At 42.3% G+C, this 23,839-nt stretch overlaps 1 protein-coding gene across 2 annotated transcripts in view; it reads left to right on the top strand.

The window, feature by feature from the left end:
• The window catches only part of LOC146858973 (N-acyl-aromatic-L-amino acid amidohydrolase (carboxylate-forming)-like), a 174,436-nt gene that overhangs the window by 77,834 nt on the left and 72,763 nt on the right, over positions 1-23,839 (top strand). The window contains exons 1-3 of one of the 2 annotated variants that reach the window (XM_085649612.1): positions 3,885-4,022; positions 4,249-4,532; positions 22,958-23,153. In XM_085649612.1, coding sequence (XP_085505738.1) covers positions 3,957-4,022; positions 4,249-4,532; positions 22,958-23,153 — 546 coding nt within the window. In that variant the 5' untranslated portion in view covers positions 3,885-3,956. Of the gene's footprint in view, positions 1-3,884; positions 4,023-4,248; positions 4,533-22,957; positions 23,154-23,839 lie in introns of those variants that run through there. The other variant, XM_085649613.1, reaches the window with a different exon arrangement.

Genomic DNA, 23,839 nt, shown 5'->3' with positions numbered 1-23,839 from the left:
CAAGAGGTGATCACCAGAAAGTGAAGGTGGCTAGATCTTAGTGCTCTAGTAGGACAGTATTTTATGATCCGAGACTTCACAAATGCGGGGTAATTCAAGTACAGGGACTTAAAAACCATACAACAAGCTTTAAACGTAGTTCTCTGTGCGACTGGCAACCAGTGAAGGTCCATGGTCACCTGGGAGATGTGGCTATGTCTGGGCCGAGTGTATATTAGCCGATCAGCCTGATTTTGGATTAGCTGGAGCCTGCGTAGGAGGACTTTGGGAAGACCCAGGTAGAGGGAGTTGGTGTAGTCAATTCTAGACATGACTAAAGCTATAATTACTTGGGTCAAAGCCTCTCTAGTAATTAATTTTTTTAATCTTGTTTATGCGGCAGAGCTGGCAAAAGCTACGTGAGGTCATTGCTCCTAGCTGCTGCTTGAAGGATAGATCCTCATTGATAATAACGACCAAGCTTTTTACAGCTTTTTTGGGTGTGGGGGAGAACCCATCTCACTAGTCTAGAACGATGGCGTCCAATAATCCATCTTACTTTTTGTGATAATTATCTATGTTTTTATCGGAATTCAACTTCAGATGGTTGCTGTACATTCAATCCCGGATGAACAACATAGTATCCTGAAATAGCTGTCAAGACGTGGAGCTATCATTAATCCTTGAATAGCAGTTGCATGTAATCCGCATAGTTAAAAATGTTGATTTCTTTATTATTGAGGGCGTTAATCAAGGGGCGAATATAGATGTTAAAAAGGTGGGAGGACAGCGAAGAACCATGAGGAACCCCACAATTCAGTTGCACCTCTGTAGAAGAGAAACAGGGAAGCCTGACTGATTGAGATCTTTCCCTCAGAAAAGAGATAAGCCAGTTCAGCGCTGAGTCCCGAAAACCTGCAGCCCTAACCCGGTCAGCCAAAATAATATGGTTGACTGTGTCAAAGGCCACAAACAGGTCCAATAGCACCAATGCTTGGGTATTGCTATTGTCTACTTCTTTACGCATGCCATCGACAACAGACATGATCACTGCTTCTGTAGAGTGTGCCGGTCGAAATCCTGCTTGAGTTGGGTCCAAGCAGCCTGACTTCAATACATAAGCATAGATGGGGGGGCTATATGAGCCTCAAGTAATTTTGACAGATAGGGTAATAGAGAGATGGGCCGGAAATTTTTCATATCTGTGGGCCATTTGGGCTATGCTTGGGTACAAGGGCCAGTGCGAGGGCTGTGAAGTTGGAGATGTTAGAGTGCATATGTTGACCGTGTAAGCTTAATGCACTTGGACGTTTGGACATGACCCAATCTATTTATTTTTATTTTTTAAAGACATAACCTAATATATATCATGGAATCATGGAGTATTACATCTGGATTTCAGCAGCGCCAGTTGAGGATGCGGGTGGAGCCAATAGAATAAGTGGGTGGAACCAGTGGAGGAAGTGGGTGTAGGCAGGGAAAGTGGGTACGACCTCTTAAAAAAATTGAGCACCTGCACTTAATATTTCACAAATTAAGTACTGTCTAGAAGTGTTTGTGCTACTTGCAGATCACCTTTTCCAGCCGCAGGAGGGGAGGGTGGCTGCTTTACGCTTATGGTGCAGAGGTAACCATCAGGTCAATTTTTTAGTGGCAGTATATTTCAGAGGTGTATGTCCCTGCTGCCATGAGTTCCAATCCCCGAGATACAGCTCAGCCAATTATTGCACCTGCTGCAGAGAGGTGTATGTAGCTTGCTGATATCAGATTTGAATCGCAGGAAGCCCCTTTTTAGCTTTTCATGCTTCCACAGGTAGAAAAATGATTTAAAGGCTCATAGGTAATAAAAACTGATATGGGGTAGGGTGTGGTGTAACAGCCAGAGATGCCAATTTCGGAACTTGGGATCCAGGTTCAAGTCTCGGCGTCGGATCAACATCCTATGATTCTTGGCAGATGACTTAATCCCCTTTTGCCTATGGACAGCACCTAGAGACCCTTAGGGGTGATAAGACGCCCTTTATAAATCTAAGTATTAACATTATTATATTACAGGTTTTGAATATCTCCCTATTTAGCATTTAATAAAACACATCAATTGGTATTTCTGTTGAAAAATTGACTTCTTTTAAATATCTTTTCGCAGAGACAACCATTTAGATCATGCCAGGTGATAACTTTGAATATAATATTCAAATCTGTGGTCACATTCAATGATTCCCTTCTATGAAAAGTGCTAGAATTACGTTTATTTTTATTTCTCCTTCTGCACAAAAAGACTTTTGGGTTTCCCAACACATCTCATGCCCCACAAATATCTTGTTTTATTTTTTTTCCTTGCTCTACCTTCCCCATGACAACAAAACTATTTTGACATTGTGAGCATGTGAAAGTGAACAAATACTGTTTTTTAATAACACATGGTTTTCTCTGTAGATGCTCCTAACTGAGCTCACAGTCAATTGTTATTGGACGTAAACACTTGCTTTTTACGTTTTACTTCTCTGGGGGATCCAGACCGCACATATTGAGAGCGATACCAAAATGATCCTTTCGAAAGATTAGGGGGACATGTCCAGCAACATTTCTGTGTCTGTATGTGCCTATGGTCCAGCACAGTGAGTGAGCTCATGGGGCTGTTTTACAAAGCTTTCTGTGCTGAGTATATGTGACTTACTACCGGGGGAGTCAACAGTCATGAACAACTCCGGTCTATCCAGAGGGACATTTTTGTGAATTTGACTTGCTAGTTAGGTGTTCTGAATCACTTTTTGGATGATTTAAAACTGGAATCATTCCTTGTTTTTCTCTGAGAAGTAGCCTAAATTCCATTTCAAAATCAGAACTCAGTGCCTCAATTCCTAGAATGGCGTAAGTCCAAGTGCCGCTGGACCCGGTGTGGATGGCTGAATCTGAAGTTACAGAGGATGCAGGAGAAACACACCCTCAATTTGGGCATTTCACCAGCTAAAAGCCGATGAAATCTCTGCATGGGAGGGAGTCGATAGATGGAGAATTACCAAGGGAACCAGGCGCTGTAAGTCTGAATTCCAAGGTAATTGCCCATTTCTCAGGGTGTAAGTTAGAGTATCACAGGAATCTTGTATCCTGGGTTTACTCATACCCGTGCGATTGAAAATTTTGGAAAGTGTGATATTGCAAAGGTATTCCTGCACCACGCAGAATGATGGCCAACATGTTCTCTTACTCTTGTAGAATATGTGATCTTTTCATTATTAAAAACAGCATCGTCTTAGATCAACATTTAATGATAATGATTTTAAACACGCAATATAGGCAGAACTCTCCTTTAACCCCTTCGATGCTGCGCAGATTCCGCCGCTGTGCTGACGGAATCTTGCGCGGGCGTGGTCATGATGGAATGGTTCCGTCATGAGCACAGCTCAACCGTGGGTCATGACGGAACCATTCCGTCATGAGCACCGAAGGGGTTAAATGCATTGCAACCACAAACATAATAGAAAAGGCAAAAATGAGTTTGGTTGTGGACATGCAGATTTCTTCTTCTACCACAGGAAGTTGTCAACTTTAGACAAAGATTACACAATGCATTAATTTTTACAAGTCCCTTCACTTTTTTGCTAGGGCATTAGCTGTGATGGGCCAATGTAGAACGAGTACGAGGTTGAGTTGCAGTGTGGACCCTCAGGTTGTATTACTCCACTGACCACATTTAGCTACTTTTTTTGTAAGGATAATCACAAGTTCACAGTGTATCCCGAAAATGTTAATTCATACCAAAGCTAGCCCCATTTCAGTGCACAGGTATTTGAAATATTTTGCATGTTGATAGTTTTGCATATTTTTTGGTGACTCCGCGTTTCCCTCGGCAACCTTTGCTCCTCGTTTTTCTCTGCCGTGTCTCCAGCACAGTTAAGCACATCACTTATTACCCGTCTATAGCCGGTTGCGAGACACTGTGAGAAAAACAGGAGGAGGGAGAGGATCTTCTCTCAATGCAAGGAATCAACGCAAGTGACACTTCTTGCAGTTTCCATCTGTCAAGCGTCTCGATTTTGTGGGTGAGTGTGACTTTTTTTAGTGGTGTTATGATTTGTCACTGTACGTCACAGTTTAAAATGTATGAAATGCTCAGAGAGTAGGTAACCCCAAAAAGTCCTGGCCACTGAGCCAGAGGGCAGTTTGGCCATGACAGAAGACGCTTGTTGTCCCTCTTCGTGGGTACCAAATTATCAAAGACAAAGATTGGTCTCCTTATCAAACCTATGCTTTTTTTGTCTTTATCAGAAGTTCCTGACTGGTCATTGCTACCAAGTTGTGGATCGCACATGTGTAGAGATGAGCAACATCCTGAACTTTGGCCCTCTCAGGCGAGTAGTAGTTGTAGGCGGCACCCACGGCGATGAGATGTCGGGGGTCTATCTTGTCAGGCACTGGATTCGAGATGCCACTGAATTGCGCAGAAAGACAGTCACTGCTGAACCATTCCTGGCGAATCCCATGGCCGCGGAGAAGCGTGCGCGGTACATTGACCAGGACTTGAACCGCAGCTTTAAAGAAACAAACCTGACGTGAGTAGGAAGTGGGGTTGGGGGAAGGATAAAGGGGATAGAGTTGTCAAAATTCCAGGGGACAAGCAATATCCTGTTCCACTTGTGTGTAACAGTTAAGCACATTAGCATTGGATATCACTAGAGTTTTCCTCAATTATGTCAGTGTAGATTTGATTGACAGTCCCACAGTGGTCAGTTTATTGCAAAGGTTGGCATACTAAAATGTTTATGATCTAACTTGTTTAATCTCTGTTTGTTTATTTTGTAAACCTATGCGGGGTTTGTTGTTATTAATCAGCTCAGAAAATAGTATAGATAAAACGAATGTGGAAATCCACCCCTCTTAATCATTACTTAAAATAAAAAATAATTGGAGTAATCCTTGAAATGTATGCCCCAAACTGATAAAGCGACTCATACTTACTGTTTTTGGGCTCTTAGGCGTCCTTATTTATGCAATCCACTCAGAGTTAGTGCATTTTGCTAATGGGGATTATAATTAGGTTTGTTGCAGCCTTTGCTCTCACATTACATTTTATAAACAAATTAACAATTGGTATTTAAAGTGACTACACAATGGTGCACAAAAGCTCCAAGAAGCCTACGTTGAAAAGCTTTAAAAATCATTGGTTAGATTACAAAGCAGTGGTTGAACCTTGATTTGAACTAAAACTATTTTTTTATTTTGGTCCTGCATTTACAGATAAACGGGCCAACGGTGCTTCAATAAAATATTTTTATATATGAATTGAGTAGGTATATGTGAATTCTTATCTGGCATTAGTTTTTTAAGTCCTTTAAAGGGTAGAATACGAAAAATTCACCAGATGTTTCAGGAGTTGAACAACTGCTTATTTAATAAGGTAACGTCTTCACATTATGAGACTCTGTGAGTATTTGTAGTAAATGGTAGATAACCGAACCTCAACCACGCCTAGCTGTTCTCTAGTTTAGTTGGGACATCTTGTTCAGATATGTTTCCTGACCCCACTTACTTTGGTCTCTTTAGAGCACCTTCACAATGTTGAATGACCTGGGATATCATATAGATTCTCTCTTGTCTTTCATATATTTATTTTTTTGCTGAGTTTTATATAGCGCGAACTTGACGCTGTATCGGGTATCGGAGCGCTTTACATAGCACCAGTTGCGTTACATGAGGACACATTCATTGTTGTTAGGCACGGGGAGATTAAGTGATTTGCCCAGGATGTTCAGCGTCGTTGCAGAGACTCGAACCCGGTTCCCCAGATTCGAGGCCGACAGCCCTAGCCGTTAAGCCAACTCCTCTCCCGAATAAGTTAATTAATTTAGCACATCGATATTTCAGAAGTGACCCACAAGTGGTTATGGTTTAAAGATTTCCACTGAGTTTTGATGTTGTATATGCATTTCTGATGCCAGGCCCAGAAGAGTGATGGTTTTATCCCATCAGTTGTATGAAGACTGCTCACACTTACTTTGAAATTCAAGAGTGAAATAAGCATGCACTGGCTCAATTACAGCAGCCTTCTTTCTCAGTAGTTTAATACTACAGCTGGCGTGGGGTAATGTGTGTGGTAGCCAACAGCTGTGCTCCATAAGCAGCTGTAACCACTGGATTTCAGCAACAACATTCGGAGGACTCCCTGAATGGCAGCATTTATAAAACACAAACTAGCCAGTTGTGTCTCTTAGCACTAATCTTAAATAGCACCTTACAAAAAAAGTATACTTCAGTATTTGTCTGTAGCTAATAAGAGCAGTTCCCTATCTTACTTCAGTCGACACTGTATTCCAAAGAGTAGGGGTCTGAATGGAGAAGGGTTAAATGCCTTGTATGGATAAATAGAGTTTGGGAACGGTAAGGCCTGATTTTAGCTATGTACGGCCTCATTTTCGCAAGGAGTTTTGCTATGAGTGGGGGATTTAAGATTCAGCAGTAAGTAGAGATGTGTCAAGGAATTAAAGCAGGCTTCTACAATGAGTAGCTCATGACCTACTGGTAGCTCTCCAGGTAGTTGTAAGTAGCTCACTTGTGTGCTGCCCAGCCTACTACATTTAAAGCTTTTACTCGATTGAATTAATATACATATACCAACATTTAGAGTGTATAGTTGAGACGAAAATGTGTTTATTTTCAGAACTCATAAGCTGATATTTGGAAAAAGATGTCTGAATATCCCAAAAATAATTAAAACTGATATTTGAGTGATAAATCATGTGGTAGTGGGAAGATTCTTTTTTTTGCAAAAGTTACTACAATGTTGCCAGAGGCTTTGCAGCTCTGACGGATCTGTATTAGCCATGTAGAGGCATTGCATTTTGACAAAACCTTTTATACATTACTGCTGGCAACCATGCCTGATGCACTGAGGTGGTTGCTGGTAGTAATCTCGTAGCCAGTGCTGTAATCTTGTCTGATGTGGTCGCTATTAAATCAATAGTAATATTAGTAGCTCTCGATGAGTTTCACTGAACATTAGTAAGCCTTATTACAGAAAAGGTTGGAGACCCCTGAACTTTAAAAATGTATCGGCTAGAGAGCTTAACCCAGATAACCAGTGTAGTGATCTGTGGAAGGCAGCGACCTGAAGTTATTTACTCACGCCTAAAGCGAAACGTACAGCTACATTCTGGGCTCTCTCCTCAGATCAGTTAAGGAAGCTAGCATATAATTCATTCTCAAGTTGATTAGGGCAATAAATACAATTTCACTTTTTTCAACTGGAAGTAGAGGCAGGATGTGAGGTACTAATTAGGTGTCAGGCAGTAACCATGAAGCAGATTTGTGGAGCCAAGGAAGTGTCTGCGTCAAAGAGTACACCTGAAATAGTTAAAACTATAAATCACCCCCTTACACCGGTTCAGGCCACAGGACTACGCCTTAACTTAAACCTGAAATCAATCTTTCTGATATCAAGACTTATGCAGCATAAGTGGTGCTGTCACAAAGTATATCATCGTGTAGATGATGAAATGTCGACATAGGAGTAATTTACTAATTGCGATAGCACCAAGTGTCCTCTTAGGTTAAAGAAATAATATAAGCAATATGTCTCCCCAACACAACATGATTTTTCACCTACATATCCAATTTGAATACATTTTGGAAATTCAGTCGTATTTTTTCACAGATATCAGCTTGCCAGTTCCTGAAAATGCAGGTATTATTTTGATCAAATACTTGTTTTAAATTTATTCAGAGGATGCACTGTCAACCCAAAGCTTCTAGGGGCAGGTAAAAAGGTGAATAGGGCCCGCCCTTTTGTCCAGAGATGATGATCTCCCATTCAGCCGCATTATGCTGCAGTGAGTTGAATGCTGTCCTGGTCTTGGCATTCCTTAGTAATAATTCAGGTGCAGTACCAAGAGCTGTGTCCATAGACAATTCGATGTACATTTTAGAGTAGCTTCAAAACAGAGAGCTCAAAATAAAGCCTCAGCTATACTTTAAGATGCCCCTTGATGTCTCTGCCACAGTAACCCAACTTTTGTTTATATAGTCATTCCACTGCTCTAAATGGAATTCCATTTCCAGAGTAATTACACAAGGAACCCTCCTCTGAAGTGCACCTACAATTTGCATGATAGCTATACTTCCCTGTTGGACATTAACCGTGTGCTCATTCATCTGGCTGGTTTGCTGAGAAATGAATGACTAGATTTGTAGTCTCTCTCTCTCTCTCTCTCTCTCTCTCTCTCTCTCTCTCTCTCTCTCTCTCTCTCTCTCTCTCTCTCTCTCTCTCTCTCTCTCTCTCTCTCTCTCTCTCTCTCTCTCTCTCTCTCTCTCTCTCTCTCTCTGTGTCTTTTATTGAAAAGCAAACAACAAAAAATGACCCCCACATACAGGAAGTTTTTTCTCTGGGTTTGGAAGTAACTAGGTTTTTTTTCTGTCCCTTACTGCTAGGTGGCTGACAGAAAAAAAATCTATCACATCGTCCACCCTAATCTGACGTTGAGCAGTCAGAGGAAGCTTTCCATTGACAGAGCCAATAGGGGCTTTGTTGGCAGAATGCTGGTGGTCATCTTGACACCAAATAGGGCAGGTGACCCACACTTTGGCAGACCAAATACTCATTCGCAAACACAACAGAATACCCTGTCCACCAAACTATATAAATCACCCCCTTACACAGATACCGACCACAGGACTATGCCTTACCTTAAACCAATCTTTCCACTAGCAAGCCTTAGGCAGCATAAGTGGTGATGTCATAAAATAAAAAGATTAGATGATGAAATGTCTTTATAGGCGTAATTAGTTAACAGCTATAGCACAAAATGTCCTCTTACGCTAAAGAAATAATATAAACAATATGTCTCCCCCACATAGCATGATTTATCAACTACATATCCACTTTAAATACATTTTGGAAATTAAGTACTTTTGTTCTGAAAATACACACATTATTTTATCAAATACTTCTTATTATTTTGGTTAAAAAAAACACAATTTCGTCAAACAAAAGTGAAAAGATCCACGACCAGGACAACTCCGGACGACTTCAGGTACTACAGCAGGTACGTTTAATGTTATCTGCAGGATCAGAAGTACAACCAGCTAGGCCAAGATTCAACCCATAACTAATAATACTTTGAATTTCAGCCCCAGGACATTCTGTTTCCATTGTCCCACAACATTCCATGCCCAAGACCCAACACATCATTCCCCTTAAAACCCAAAACAAAAACAAATCAAATATTCTGAACCCTTAACAAAGAGCAGTAAGTTATATAACATTTTCTTATAAAATGAACACAACATAATGTACTTAATCCACAACCAACAGGATAAGACAAGGTTTACAATGTTACACATAGTCGCTTAGATTGACAGGTGGTCTCCTTTGAAGTCCTCTGCCACCTAGCATTTAGGGCTACCATTGGTAATCCTTGGACCACAGAATTGTTTCTCGACATTACCTCCCTTCTCTGCTTAGATACTTTGTCCTTGTTTCACCATTTTCCATCCTCAAGAATCACCATATGTTCTTTAACACTCAGTTTTCTCTTTACATCAGAAAACTTAGAATGGTCTTTGGATAGTATGACAGGTAATTTAACCCTGCCATAATCCCCCTATTTGAAATCCACTTGATGCCCCCCTATGCCAGCCCTCACATTCACCTATCTCTTTTGTACATTCTCCCACTTGTCTCTCACTTCACTCTCTTCAGACACAGTCGAATCACTCATCCGGGGTGAACCAACTTAGTGGTTTTCCAACGACCCTTGATCAACGAGAAAGCAGATAAATCAGTGATGGCATGAGGGATAGTATAAATTGCCCACAACAAATCCTTAAGCTCTTTTCTCCAATCCAACCTATTTGCCACTGACAGTTGAATATTATCCTTGTTGACTCGGTTACACCTTTCTACCAACACATTGCTCCTGGTATGATATAAGGATGTGGTCACATGTTTAATACCCCAGTGGGCTAAAAACCTTTGGCACTCTTTGGAAACAAACTGCACACCATTGTTCGTGACTATCTCCATGGGAGCTTCTTCCCTCAAGAACAACAATTTCAAGAAATCAATGACCTCGTCCAAGCTAGCCGTTCTCACAAATTCCACCTCAGGCCACTGTGTCCCATAATCAACCAGTACGATATCATACCTGCAATGTTATTCAAACACATAAATTAGTCCAATGACAGCTTCAACCGGACTGGGAAAAGTCATCTGGGTTTTATCATAAATCACACAAGCCACACACTTCCTCACACATCCTACCCATGGCCTCAAGAACATCTCTCTGATCCTCCTATTCCTGGCTCTCAGGCCCACATGACCTTTGTGCGCCAGCCTCAATACTATTTCTTGTATCACAGGGGTAACGACCAGCAAATCTGTCCTCCTCAAAATGCCATGCTTAACATTTAATTCGAGAACACATGCTTGAAGGCCATAATAGAGTCACTCGTACTTTTCTCTGGTCATCTCTTACCTAAATATTTTATAACTTCCTGCAAAACCCCGTCTTCTCTAACAGCTACCTTCCATTCTTTCTCAGAAATACATAATTGCTCACATCCTCACATATAAGTGACTGTACAAAAATCCTCATCGTTATTGTCTTGTACAGCGTCCTTTATTTTCAGGGGTAACCTGGACAAGCAATCTGAGAAGGGATTCTTCACACCAGGTATGTATTACAGACAGAACTCGAATTCCTGCAATCTGTAATGCCACTTGGTGATTCTGGATGTAGCCTTTCCTTCCCCCCTTGGATGTGAACATATTGATAAGCGGTTTGTGATCCATCCAAATGGTAAAATCAGTTCCCCACAAATACATCCTAAAGTGGTCAATGCCCCACCAGCAAGCGAATGCTTCAAATTCTATGACAGAGTAAGTACTCTCAGCCCCTCACAGAGGAAAAGTAACCACATCATCTTTCCCTTCTCGCACTTGAAACAATACAGCACCCAATCCATACTGACAATCACCTGTAACCACCACACATGGATCCCGTGGGTCAAATGGTTTGAGAGGCATACCATTAGCCAAATCACTCTAGATAGAATCAAACTCTTTACTCAGTTCCTCATTTCATACAAATATCTCTTTTTTTTTTAACAGCAGATTTTATTGGGTTATTCGTCAAAAGGACGGGCGATAGCCCTACAATGACCTGTAGGAGAAAAAGGATTAATCCCACGAACATATCCGTATTTATACCGATTACCAACACCTGCCAAACATGCAGGTGATATAACAGTAACAGAATGCAGACAGTGCTCGATCTCAAGACATGAAAGCATGGCATATTGGAGGAAAGTCCGGTCCATGAACAGTTGAGAATTTGGGGTTCCACTCAGGGGACTGCGGGCGCCAGAGGGGGAAGCTCGATTCCTCGATATGACGCCCATCGAGTCCAGATTTTCCGATGTTTTGCAGGGCATCCCCGGGCTAGAAATACAGCTATTTCGGCCCCCAAATATCTCATTTTTAGTCAACAGTGACCTGGGACCAGAGTCCTCTCACTCCACTTAGGAATGAAAGTGTATAAAACTCTAACATTCTAAAAATGACTGCTATTGATCCTGTTCCCTGCTGCAGAAAATTCCACAATGGCTTTCACCAAACTCCCTTACGGCTCTATTCCCTGGGCCAACAGTTTATAACCCAGATAGTCCACACAGTCCACTGCCAACTTACACATGCTAGCTTGCAAAGTGACACCTTTCTCCCTCAAGAGCATCAAAGCAGTTCCCATTGATTTGTCATTAGAGTCTATATATTTTCCAAATACCAGAGTGTCATCCTGGAAGCACTGTACATTTGGACATATTTGAACATGGCCTTTGCCCCTCTGAAAAACAGATGAGCCGTAGTCAAACCAAAAGGCATTAGTTTAAACCTACAGGCTCCACCATGGGTAATCATGGCGACTCTCCAGATGTAATACAATCTGGTGATAAGTTCACAACATATCTAATGCTGAAAAAATGTTGTCTCCCTTAAGAGAACGCAACATCTCAAAAATATCAGGCAAAGGATGTCTATCCATCCAGTTTCTGTCATTCAAATCTCTTAAGTCAATACGCATCCTCAAGGACTCATTACTCTTTATCACCAACACCACTGGAGATAACCATTCCAAACTCTTGATGGGTTCAATGTTAAGCTATTGACACAAACATTCCAATTCTGCCTCCAGCTCTTTCCTCATAGCAAGCGTATTCACCACATGCACCCAATTTCAGTACAATCTGATGTGAAAAACCCTTCATCTTGCCTAGTTTATCTCTAAAAACTTTAGGGAAATCCATTTCCCAAACACCTTTGCCTGCACTCAACACAGACATGCACTCTATTTTTGTAACATCACTTGTTCGAGGCGATTGGGATCCAAAATTATTACTAAATTCCTCTGTTCTATCCAACCCAACAGACATGACCCATGCTTGGCTACATAAATAGTTCCAGATGTACGGTTTCCTTTAAACCTTAAAGTGGCATTGAATTCTCCCAAAACATCAATGGGTTTACCCCCATATGCAACAGGTCTAAAAGGTGATTGTTAAAGATTGCCATTCTTAAACTTTTTCCATTCCTCTGGTGGTCCTATTACAGTCAAGAAAGAACCCGAATCTGCCATCATAGAAATGGGAATATTCAAAATGTCAATTTGACAATAAGGTCTTGTAATGGAATACATGCCCACTTTTAACACTCCATCCACACTATCCTTACTTTTACTCAGATGCCTGTTACTCATACCATCAATCATCATGACCGCATTATCCTCATCTGACTCTGACTGCACCAACTCTAAAGATTTGGTATCAACCTTGAGAACATTCTTGAACTTTATATTTACACACTTTGGCAAAAGGCCCCCTTTTCTTGCATTTTGCACACAATCTGTCCACAGCTGGGCAGCAGGAAGTACTGCCTCGTGATTACTGCTACTGCACCTATAACATTCCAGATATTTTTGTTTTGCATCATTTCTTTTCCACTTCATCTTAGACACATCATCAGTCTGAATAGCTTGTGCCTGTGCACTTATGTCCATTTAGTCCATACATAATGCTGTGGCCTCAACCACTTTACCAATTTCAATATCCTTTTCCAACGTCAAGTTTTTAGTTGTTGACTTTTCCTGAGCCTTTCTATTGTTGGTTTTCTCTGACGGTTGATCCCTTATTTCATCCTAAAATGTTTTATATTCACATGTAGATGCTGAAATCTTTAAATCACTGGCGACACTTTCTACAGATTCACTAGTTAACTGACATCTCATGTAGAATTTATGCCTCTCCTTTATAATTTTTTTTTTTTAAATATGAAACCAATGTCCAGCATCTTCATTGCAATGGTATATTCTTCAACTGCATCTCCTTGCCCTAACATAGTTAAAACAGCCAGATGTTTCAGTACTTTCCTTCCTTCGGTACTCAAGTAATGATGCAATAAAGCAACGTTTTTTTCTATGTAAATACTTACCCCCTCAATTGCCTCCTAATATACCTCAAAACCCTCTATTCATAACTCCAATTCTACAGGAGGATTACCCAGGGATGACAAAAAGGCAGGAGAATGTACTACATTCTGTTGCATGCTGACAGAACAGTGCAAGTCAGGTACCCAAAAATAATTCAATACAGTTTGAGAATATTAGTCACACTCAAATAATAGTCTAGCTGCTGGTGTGTGAATCACTTTTCTCCTGTGAGCAGCACAATATACCTCTGTAAATGCTGCAAATTGTATACAGTACCTTATTTCATGGTGTGCGTTTCACTATGGTACTGTGATATGCTCAATGTTTAATCCTTAATATTGGCACAGCCGAATAAGCTATTTGCCTGTGTTTGTATCACCGAGATCCTCTGTTATTTGATATGCAGATAGCCAGAATGGTGAGGCGCCGCCAACCGAGAAATGCCCTTTTCCCAAATGGTAGTGCTGTTGCGCGTATTGGTGTCGCTATGCACATTCAGGCACATTCAATAGTTGAGACTGTGAGACCAAATGAAAATGGCGTCCGATTTACTGACGTCACAAAGAACATCCCATTGTACACTGGCAATGACAGACCGCACAGCAATGCGTTGATGCCTCTTCCAATGCAACCACCACTCTACCACCACAAACCATCAAACAGCAGTGCGGTTGCCTTCCCAGGTCATCAGCAGCTGCCGACGAGGATCTCTCACATGCTCACCCTGCCAGTCAAACAGGAGTGTGTGAGCCACCTGCTAGGCTCAGAAGCTGCTTGTCACCACTGAAATGTCCACAACAAAGAAAAGTCCAGACGACTTCAGGTACTACTGCAGGTAAGTTTTATGTTTTCTTCAGGATTCTAAGTACAATCGGCAGGGCTGAGATTCAGCTCGTAACTGACAATACTTGTATTTCACCCTCAGGGCATTCTATTTCCCTTGTCCGACAACATTCCATGCCCAAGACCCAACACATCTTTCCCCTAAAAACCCAAAACAAAACATAGATTCCAACCCATAACAATGAGCAATACGTTTTATAACATATTCTTATAAAATGAACACAATATAACTAACTTAATCCACACCCACCAGGACAAGACAAGGTTTACAATGTTACACATAGTCAATTAGTTTGACAGGTGGTCTTCTCGCCTTTGATGTTTTCAGCCATCTAGCATCAAACAGAAGCTTGTCATTTTGTGAAAAATACTATATTTGCTTGAAATATTATCTTTTAAAATAAAAATGTTCGGTTTCAGGAGCAAATGGCTCCTGCAACCGGTTTGAGCTGGACTATGCACAGGGACACCAAATGTGCCCCCAGTGCAGACTTTCTGGCACTTTCAGAGTGCACCCACCCAGCCCCAATACACTAAAGCCTGTCTGGGAGGTGGACACACCTCCCTGTGACAGGAAACCTGTTGTCAGGCCTTCCTCTGCTCGAGCTTGGCTAAGCAGCAGGAGGGCAGACTCGTGTATGTGGCTGCCAGCATCCATTTTGTGATTCCCAGGTCGAGAAAGCTGGTACCAGGTGTACCGGTGTTTCACATAAGTCCCTCTAGGAGGGTGGAATCATACCTCCCCACCAGTTACTGGCGGGAAGGTATGATTCCAAGGTGTTTGACACCCAACACGACATGTTTCTAAGCAGCCGTTTTAAAGTTAGCATTTACCGCGAGGTTATAATGCACTTAAATATATATGGTTGGCTTTATCCCAGAAAACCCCGGAAAATAGGTTCCTAAGGCTGCAGAGGGGCTCTGCTCATGCAGGGGTACCCTCTCACATAAAACCCAGCACCCTGCCTTCAGGATTAAGGCCTGCCATAGGGGTGACTGATAGGTTTATATGTATAGTGATTTAGAATAGATAAAGGTAACCTATATCTAAGTAAGGGATGCGTGCACCACCTTACAGAGGCTGCAGTAGTAGACCTGTGGTGTCATTTTGAATTGCCTCTCAGGGGTGGCACAATACATGCTTCAGCCCCTGGGAGGCCTCTGGGGTACCTATGCCCTGGGTACATAGTGTACCATATACTATGGACTGATAAGGGTACCCCAGTATCTAGTCATGGCAAACACATCTGCAGGTATGCCCAGCATTTCTGCATGTGTCCTGAGTTCCACTTGAGCCCACGCTGAAGTTTCCAAATCATTGCCCAATAAGCATTCAACAGGGAGGTCTGCACTTACCACAACCTTCTTAGGGCTAGTTACCCCTCCCCAGATGACATTCACAACTGCCAACATTCCTGTACTGACATTGCTTGCATTGGTCACTTAGTACATCTCACCAAGTATGATTTGTTCAGGGGCCACAAGATCTTTTGTCACCATTTTGACACTTGCACCTGTGTCCCTGAATGCCATGGCCTGCTTACCATTGATCAATGGCTGCTGTCTGTATTTGCCCAGATTACTGGGACTGACCAATAAGGAGGCAATATCCATGCCTCCATCGCAGACTAACACAGCCTGAGTTGGAACTCTGACTAGGCCAGAGTCTTTCTCAGATCCCAGGGTTAACTCTACTACACCCTTATTCTGTGTACCACCACTTTGAGCTGAAGTAGGGGGAACAGTTGCCTTATGGGCAGTGGTGGCTGGAGTAGATTCTTTGGCCTTTGGACAATCAGCATCCGTTGTCCAATGAGTCTTTTCTTTACAGATATAGCACCAAGGTTTCCTTTTGCCTTTACCCTTGTTGGATTAGGAGTCCCCCCCTAGATGAAGACTTTTGGGGCCCTTGTAAAGGCTTCTGGTCTTTACCCTTCTCCCCACCCTTATCTGAGGTTTTAGAATCTTGCTTAGAGTCACCACCTTGGTTCTGAGTTTTCTGCTACACCCTGGTTCTGACCCATTTGTCTGCCTTCTTTCCCAATTCTTGGGGAGAGGTCAGATCAGAGTCCACCAGGTACTAATGCAACAACTGATTTTGACAATTATTAAGGATCTGCTCCCTCATAATTAAATTGTACAATCCTTTAAAATCACACACTTTACTGCCAAGTAACAAGCCTTCCAGAGCCTTAGTAGCACAATCTACAAAGTCAACCCAGTCCTGAGTCTGTGTCTTCTGGGTGTCTCTGAACTTAATCCTGTATTGCTCAGTGGTTAAGCCAAACCCATCAATGAGAGCACTCTTCAAGACTGTGTAATTATCAGCATCCTCTTCTCTTACAGTGAGGAGCGTATCTCTACCTTTATCAGCAAAGGAGAGCCACAAGATAGCTGCCCACTGCTCTTGAGGGACCCTCTGTACTTTACAGGCTCTCTCTAGTGCAGTTATCCATTTGTGGCTGTCATCCCCACTCTGATAGAGAGGAACTATCTTGTTCAGGTTCCTGTTATTATGAGTATACTCTCTAGTTCTAGGGACACTGTTGCTGCCACCATGGGACTCTAGTCTGGAAACTCTCTGGAGTTCTAGGCATTCCCTGTCTAAGGCCAATTGCTCCTTCTTGAGCCTGAGTTTGATTCTCTCATACTTTAGTAATTGGCACTTCTTATCATAAGAGAGTTCCCTTCTATGAGAAGCAGAGGTCCCTACAGAAGTACCTGAAAGATTGGACTCCACAGAGGGATATCTTGATCTTCTAGGCAAACATTGTACTCTCCCTGGTGGAGTAAGAGAGGGCCACTGAGGCCTTCTCCTCCACCCAAAGGAAGAGTTGGATTTACCAGGCAGGAATCATTTTGATCCTCCTGGCCAGGGTTAGTCCAGATCAAAGAAGTGTTCACTTTGTGGTCTGTCCTCACCTTCTGTCCCACCCACTCTTTCTACTTCATCAGACCCTGGGGTCTTTCTGAGGTCATCTAAGAGCAACATCTCTATGAGACGTTGGGTGCTTGCACTTCTCCCTGTCCTCAGCTTCCTAGATGTACAGATATTTCCCAATTCCTGAAATGAGAGATGATCATACCTAGTTGGCAGAGAGCCACTGGCTTCTCCTTTAGAAAACATACTAGTGTTATGTGGTGTAGGCACCTACCTAACCTAGTGGGAACTAAACTCTCTTGAGTTGGAGAAAGGGTGTGCTAGACCCTTAACTACCCAATATCAAGATCAGTAGAACTTACTTATTCTAATCTTGATGTATTATATGTACCTAATACCTTTAGTGGTTTTCAGTTAACCACTCAATGAGATTTATCTGGTAAAACAATAGCAAGCTTGAATCCCAACCGCTGCACACCAATGTGAGAAGTTGGCCTGGTATATGCTGTTCACTAAATAAAGTAGGCTCCCTGTACCAGTCCAAACAACCCTTATGGTGATTAGGTTAAAGATAACCTTCATGAAAGCTATCCTAGTGGTAGCTATGGAGAGCAGCCTTCAGGCTAAGTCTTGAAGGAATGTAAAGCAGCTTGTTTTACCAGACCAGAACCTCCTGAATGATCAAATGAAAGGAGAACCACACAAGTGTTATATAAAATATATGTATTTATTATAAACACTCTCTACTATCCTCTTTATGAGATTCGAGCACAAGGCACACAATACTTAATCAATAGAACGACAGTAAATAGCACAATACACAGCAGGCTCCAGGGGGAGACCGAACCATATACTAAAAAAAATGGTATAACAACAACGACTTCAGTAGACACAGTGCCTAGAGCACGTAGAATCGCTGGGACCCCAAGGAACCACCCAAAGGAGAGACTCAGGGGACCCACGGAGGACGGGTGCAGTGTAGGAACACAGACTCGTGCTCCGTACAACTCCATGGGAAAATCGCTGGAAAATTACAGTTTAAGGACACTTCGGAGAGGACTTCAAGCAAACCCTTTGGAACATAGAAGGTTCTAAGGCCAGCACCCTTGTGAGTACCACGGTACCCGTGTTACCTATCCCAGAGGAGCCAGGTCCATAGGGGTCAAGTGGTGTCGGAAACCCTAGTCATTTTCAATGGCGTGATGCGACGAAGTGCTGCTGCCGGGAAGATGAAAAGTGTCCGGTGGAATCCAAGCATGGATTTGAGGTGAGAAGAACCTGAAAGCAGAGGGGACAGAGTCTGGGTCACTTCAGGGTGACCAGGGGCTCGGTAGACGAATGCCCAGCGATGTCGGGTGCTTCAGGTGTGAAAATGGGATGCTTGCCTCTGCAGCCACAGGGACCAGGAGACGTCGACGATGGCCAAAGTCCGGAGGTGAGCTGTCCCACGAAGGATGTCGAGTGCTGAGGGGTCAGTGTCCGGATTGAAAACACAGCAAGCCTTGCCAAATGCAACCCACACGGGCAGAGGAAACACGTTATGGTGAGGACCAGAAAGGTCCAGGAGACTCTCCAAGCTATGGGTAGTCAGGGCACATCTGGAGAAGCCAGGGAAGTCCACAGGAAATCTAAGTTACCTTCACAGGGACCCACAGAGCAACGTACTAGGGATCGCGAAGGCACCTCGAGCTGAATCACGAAGTACCAACCCACGGAGCACTCGTGGAGTGGAGGCTGGAAATCTTCGGTGGAAATACTGCTCGGGTCAGGATTACACGTAGCCCAAAGCACAGCCTCAGGGATTGCCAAAAAGCATATGCTGCTGCAAAAGTACACGGTGCATAGGGGTTCGGGTTGCACGGTCCCCACGAGGGATACTGATCTCAGGATTTATGAGAGAGCAGATCGACCTCAGAGACGCTCGGGAACCCTATTCCTGGGTTGCAGAAATCTTCGGAGTACTCAGGAGCTTGGGAGATGCAAACCAGTCAGATGCGTTAAAGTGCCTCCTGCTGCAGGGGAGTAACTCCTTTACTCCAAGGGAGATTCTTCTGTCGTCCTGCGAAGTGTAGACCGTCGAAGTACGTGGTTTCTGCTTGCAGAGTTTAGTCCAGGTAAAATATAAAAGCCTGTAGTCAGGTTTCCTACTTTATACCCAAGGAAGGGATTGGGCAAACTCTGGGGACCCACCTATGGGAGGGTCAGGACTGTGGAGTGGCTTCATCCATGTCAATTGTCCAGTTTTGTGCCAGAGCAGGAGCAAATGGCTCCTGCAACCGGTTTGAGCTGGACTATGGACAGGGACACCAAAATGTGCCCCCAGTGCAGACTTTCTGGCACTCTCAGAGTGCAACCACCCAGCCCCAATACACTAAAGCCTGTCTGGGAGGTGGTCACACATCCTGTGACAGGAAACCTATTGTCAGGCCTTCCTCTGCTCGAGCTTGGCTCAGCAGCAGGAGAGCAGACTTGTGTCTGTGGCTGGCAGCGTCCATTTTGTGATGCCCAGCTCGAGAAAGCTGGTACCGGGTGTTCCCGTGTTTCACATAAGTCCCTCTAGAAGGGTGGAATAATACCTCCCCTGCCAGTTACTGGCGGGGAGGTATGATTCCAAGGTTTTTTACACCAAACAAGGCATGTTTCTAAGCAGCCGTTTTAAAGTTAGCATTTACCGCGAGATTATAATGCACTTAAATATATATGGTTGGCTGCATCACAGACTACCCCGGAAAATAGGTTCTGAAGGTTGCAGAGGGGCTCTGCTCATGCAGGGGCACCCTCTCACATAAAACCCAGCACACTGCCTTCGGGATTGTTAAGGCCTGCCATAGGGGTGACTGATAGGTTTATATGTGTAGTGATTTAGAATAGATATAGGTAACCTATATCTAAGTAAGGGGTGCGTGCACCACCCTACAGAGGCTGCAGTAGTAGACCTGTGGTGTCATTTTGAATTGCCTCTCAGGGGTGGCACAATACATGCTTCAGCCCCTGGAAGGCCTCTGGGGTACTTATGCCCTGGGTACATGGTGTACCACATACTAGAGACTGATAAGGGTACCCCAGTATCCAATCTGGAGTGTACCCAAAGTACATGCAATCAATTTAGAGGAGAAAGCAGATAGACCGGGGTCCTTAATAGCAGGATCCCAGTCAGTCTAAGTCGAAAACAGTGATACATTAGCAAAAAGTGGGGGTAACCATAAGAAGCAGATCCTACTCTCCTACACCCAGCTTATTTTATTTGATGTATTTATATATGTATTGATTGCATATTCGATAAACAGATTATCATAATGCATAACACAACATAATAATTAAGTAGCTTTGAGAAACATTTAGTCAAATGTAGTTATAAAACTACAGTCATCAAAATTGAATAGCAATATATCTATTGAGTAGGGTATAACTGTGATCATAATGGTTCTTGGGAATCAAAAGAATTACTGTCCTTATTCCAGAACTGCAAAATACATCTCACTATACTTATCTGATTAGTACGGCCTAGGAGAGATAAAACATTGGTAGACTCATCTGTTTTCATTGAATACAAATTGAAGATGGGTTTTAAATAATGCTTTGTATAAGCAATCAAACCAGGTAGATGCATAGGAAACAAGGTCATGATTCCTTTCTTGACCCACAGATATGACAAGCAGCATTTAACACTACCATACTTGAAGCTCCCATCAGCCTTAAATCAGAATACTGATACTATACTGTAGCTACTGTTATTGATGACTCTGGGACATTGGTACCATTAAATATCTTAGAGGGGCCAGGGAGGAATAAGTAGCTGCCAATATATGCCCAAATTTACTTCTGAAGGAAGAGCATAGACCTCATTAAAGATATTTTTTTATTTTAAATGTAAACTCTTTTAAAGAGTTCTTCTGTTATGGCCATGTCGGAGCCAACTCTCAGTTATGAAATAAGTTTTTTACATGAAGTAAGACTGCATGTTTGGTCCAGTTAAAGCTCCTAAGTAGGGAGCGAACAGATAGAAGAACAATTGAGTCCCTGTCTACTTAAGTTGAAAAATAAAGAACAGGGTCATCACATAATTTATCAATGTCAGATGAATAAAATTCAAACTACTATTCCAGTGGAGTACTCTGTCTGATCCTAAAATTGCTCCTAAAATGAGATGCCTCAAAATGGTCCAGTTCAGCGTTTGTTTTACTGGTATATATATGAGACATAATAATAATAAAACACATGGGAAATCTTGCATTAAAAATCTTCAAAACGATGGAGTAGCAAACTGTGTTGTATTTTGAGACAAAACATTTTACCTTAATATAAAATTTGAGTTTTATTTTTTTGAGAAGCATGTTGACTTGTTAATGCCCACATACTCATATATTTGAGTAGCCCTCCTGTGCCAAGGATGGATAAAAATCAGTTTTCATTTGAAAAATAATCCAGAGAATCCAACCATCATTACCATGCTTGGATCATATGTCCTACTTGATGAAGGAAAGGTTTTGGTGCATGAATGGTTCCTAGATTCTAAAGGTTTCCAGCCCTGGTCACTATCATTTCTCTGACCTGCAGGCCTTGTAATCCCTCGATACACCTCATCAAAAGTACATAAAAAGTAGGAAATAGTGACCTCACTTTTGCTCTTCAAATCAAGACAGTGGTAAAAGGTGTGAACAAGAATCTCTGTCGTCTCCGGAAAATGCTTACACTGCTTCAGTTTAACCTTGAAATGCAGCCAATGAAACCCAGTGTCCTGGAAAGCCTCAAATATTGTAACATCATCTATTCTGGTTTTCATTAGAAGCTCACTACTAAGACGCAATGCATTTTGGGACATGCTTGCAGAAGCTTACACCTCACAACATATCAACAAGAGACGTCTGTTCTTTGTGTGTCCGCTTGATTAAATGATGACCCTTCAAGATGGTGAAACATGGCAGGCGATCGCTTCGAGCACCACAGTTGTGGAATCTAGTCAATCCAAATCTGAATATATAACCCGGCGTCATGAGACTTACCACCACGTGCACCCCATATAGAACAGGGATCAAATATGAAGAATATTGATCTCTGTGTCCCATCCGACTCGATCAAACTCTTTAATATTCCTATCTATCAATCAATCTGAACTTCCTACTCTGAATGCTGTACAAAACTCCTTAATATTAAGGTTGCCCACATTATGTCAAGAATGGCCATCATTATGCAATGGGTGGCCACCTTTATGCTGTAGTCAACTATAATCCAAGGAATAGCCACAGTTATGCCAGGGATTTCCACTATTATCTCAAGAATCCCCCTTTGGCCAGGGCAAATTTTTTGCAAGCTGGCCCTTATGTCCAGAATGGCCTCCATTATGTTATGCTAACCATTAGGCAGTGGGAAGATGCTCCATTGCACCAAGAATGGCCACTATTATGCTAGGTCTGCCAGTGTACCAGAGATGGCCACGGTTGTGCCAGAAGCTACCACTGATATTGCCAGAGACGACCACCATTATACCACGGATGAAGGCAATAAACATTTAACTATTTGACATCAATATGCTTCTCTTGCTTATTGCTCTAAAGTAAATACATGTTATAAAACTTTTCTAACGAGGAGTGTCTATTATCATCCAGCAAAGCAACCTTGCTGATTATATGTGATTTTTCAACTTGAAGAGTGGTTCTGCAGGCATGAACCAACATTTATACAGGGAGAGCTTGAAATGCTGAGTGTGTTGTACTAATGTACATTATGTAGTGTGGTACCTTTATGATGCACATACATTTTACTTCTTTCGCTGTGAAAGGGCCCCGGATTCTGAGAATGATTCCTATGAGGAGAGACGTGCCAGAGAGATCAACCAGCATTATGGACCCAGAGGGTCGGCAAGCGCTTGTGACTTTGTGATCGATTTACACAATACAACAGCCAACATGGGATCCACAATATTAATCTTCACACCAGATGATCACCTAGCCATGCACCTCAGCAACTATTTACAGGTATGCATGGACATATGAGGTTGCCATTTTCTCTACATATCACAGGTGCATGCAGACAAATCCTACAATTGCAGGATTTTGTGTAGTCTGTGTATTTTGTGGGATGGTAAAGCTTACATGTTTGTTTCTTGAGATGATATTCCAGTTCATCACGTTTTCATTTGGTGTACTTGATGCAGTTGGATTTTAGTTCTCCACTTTACTTCAGTAAGATAGTTTCAATTGCACCATGTCTTACATAAGAAGATCATTACTTTACAGTTTGGCGTAGTACATTCCAGTTAGTGACATACGGATAAGATGTATATGGTATTGTTTTTTTATGGGGGATTCTTCCAATCATTCTAGGACATTCACTTTAATCTTCTTGTATTACGGTGTCCAAGTCCTCTCTTAATTTAATGATGGCATGCAGTATTCAATATACATGACCTAGTTGGAAGAAAAACTCTCAAAACCTCTTTCAGTGGTTGATTTTCAAGAGATTGAAATAGGTCTCTATGAGAAATATTGATGTACAGTTTTCTTCATAAAATCTTCATAGGTTCTCCTGTTTTACACTCTTAGTGTTTTGTTCTCACCTCATGTTATTTTCTATTTAGTGAATCAGTCCACTTCCAGTGGAGTGCTATTTTACATCCTAAAAGTACCCTGAATCATCAGACGTTAATTCGATCACCTCACAT

Source organism: Triturus cristatus, chromosome 3_2, assembly GCF_964204655.1.
Source record: "Triturus cristatus chromosome 3_2, aTriCri1.1, whole genome shotgun sequence".
NCBI classification, from domain to species: domain Eukaryota; kingdom Metazoa; phylum Chordata; class Amphibia; order Caudata; family Salamandridae; genus Triturus; species Triturus cristatus.
This window is presented reverse-complemented; position numbering and strand designations above follow the sequence as displayed.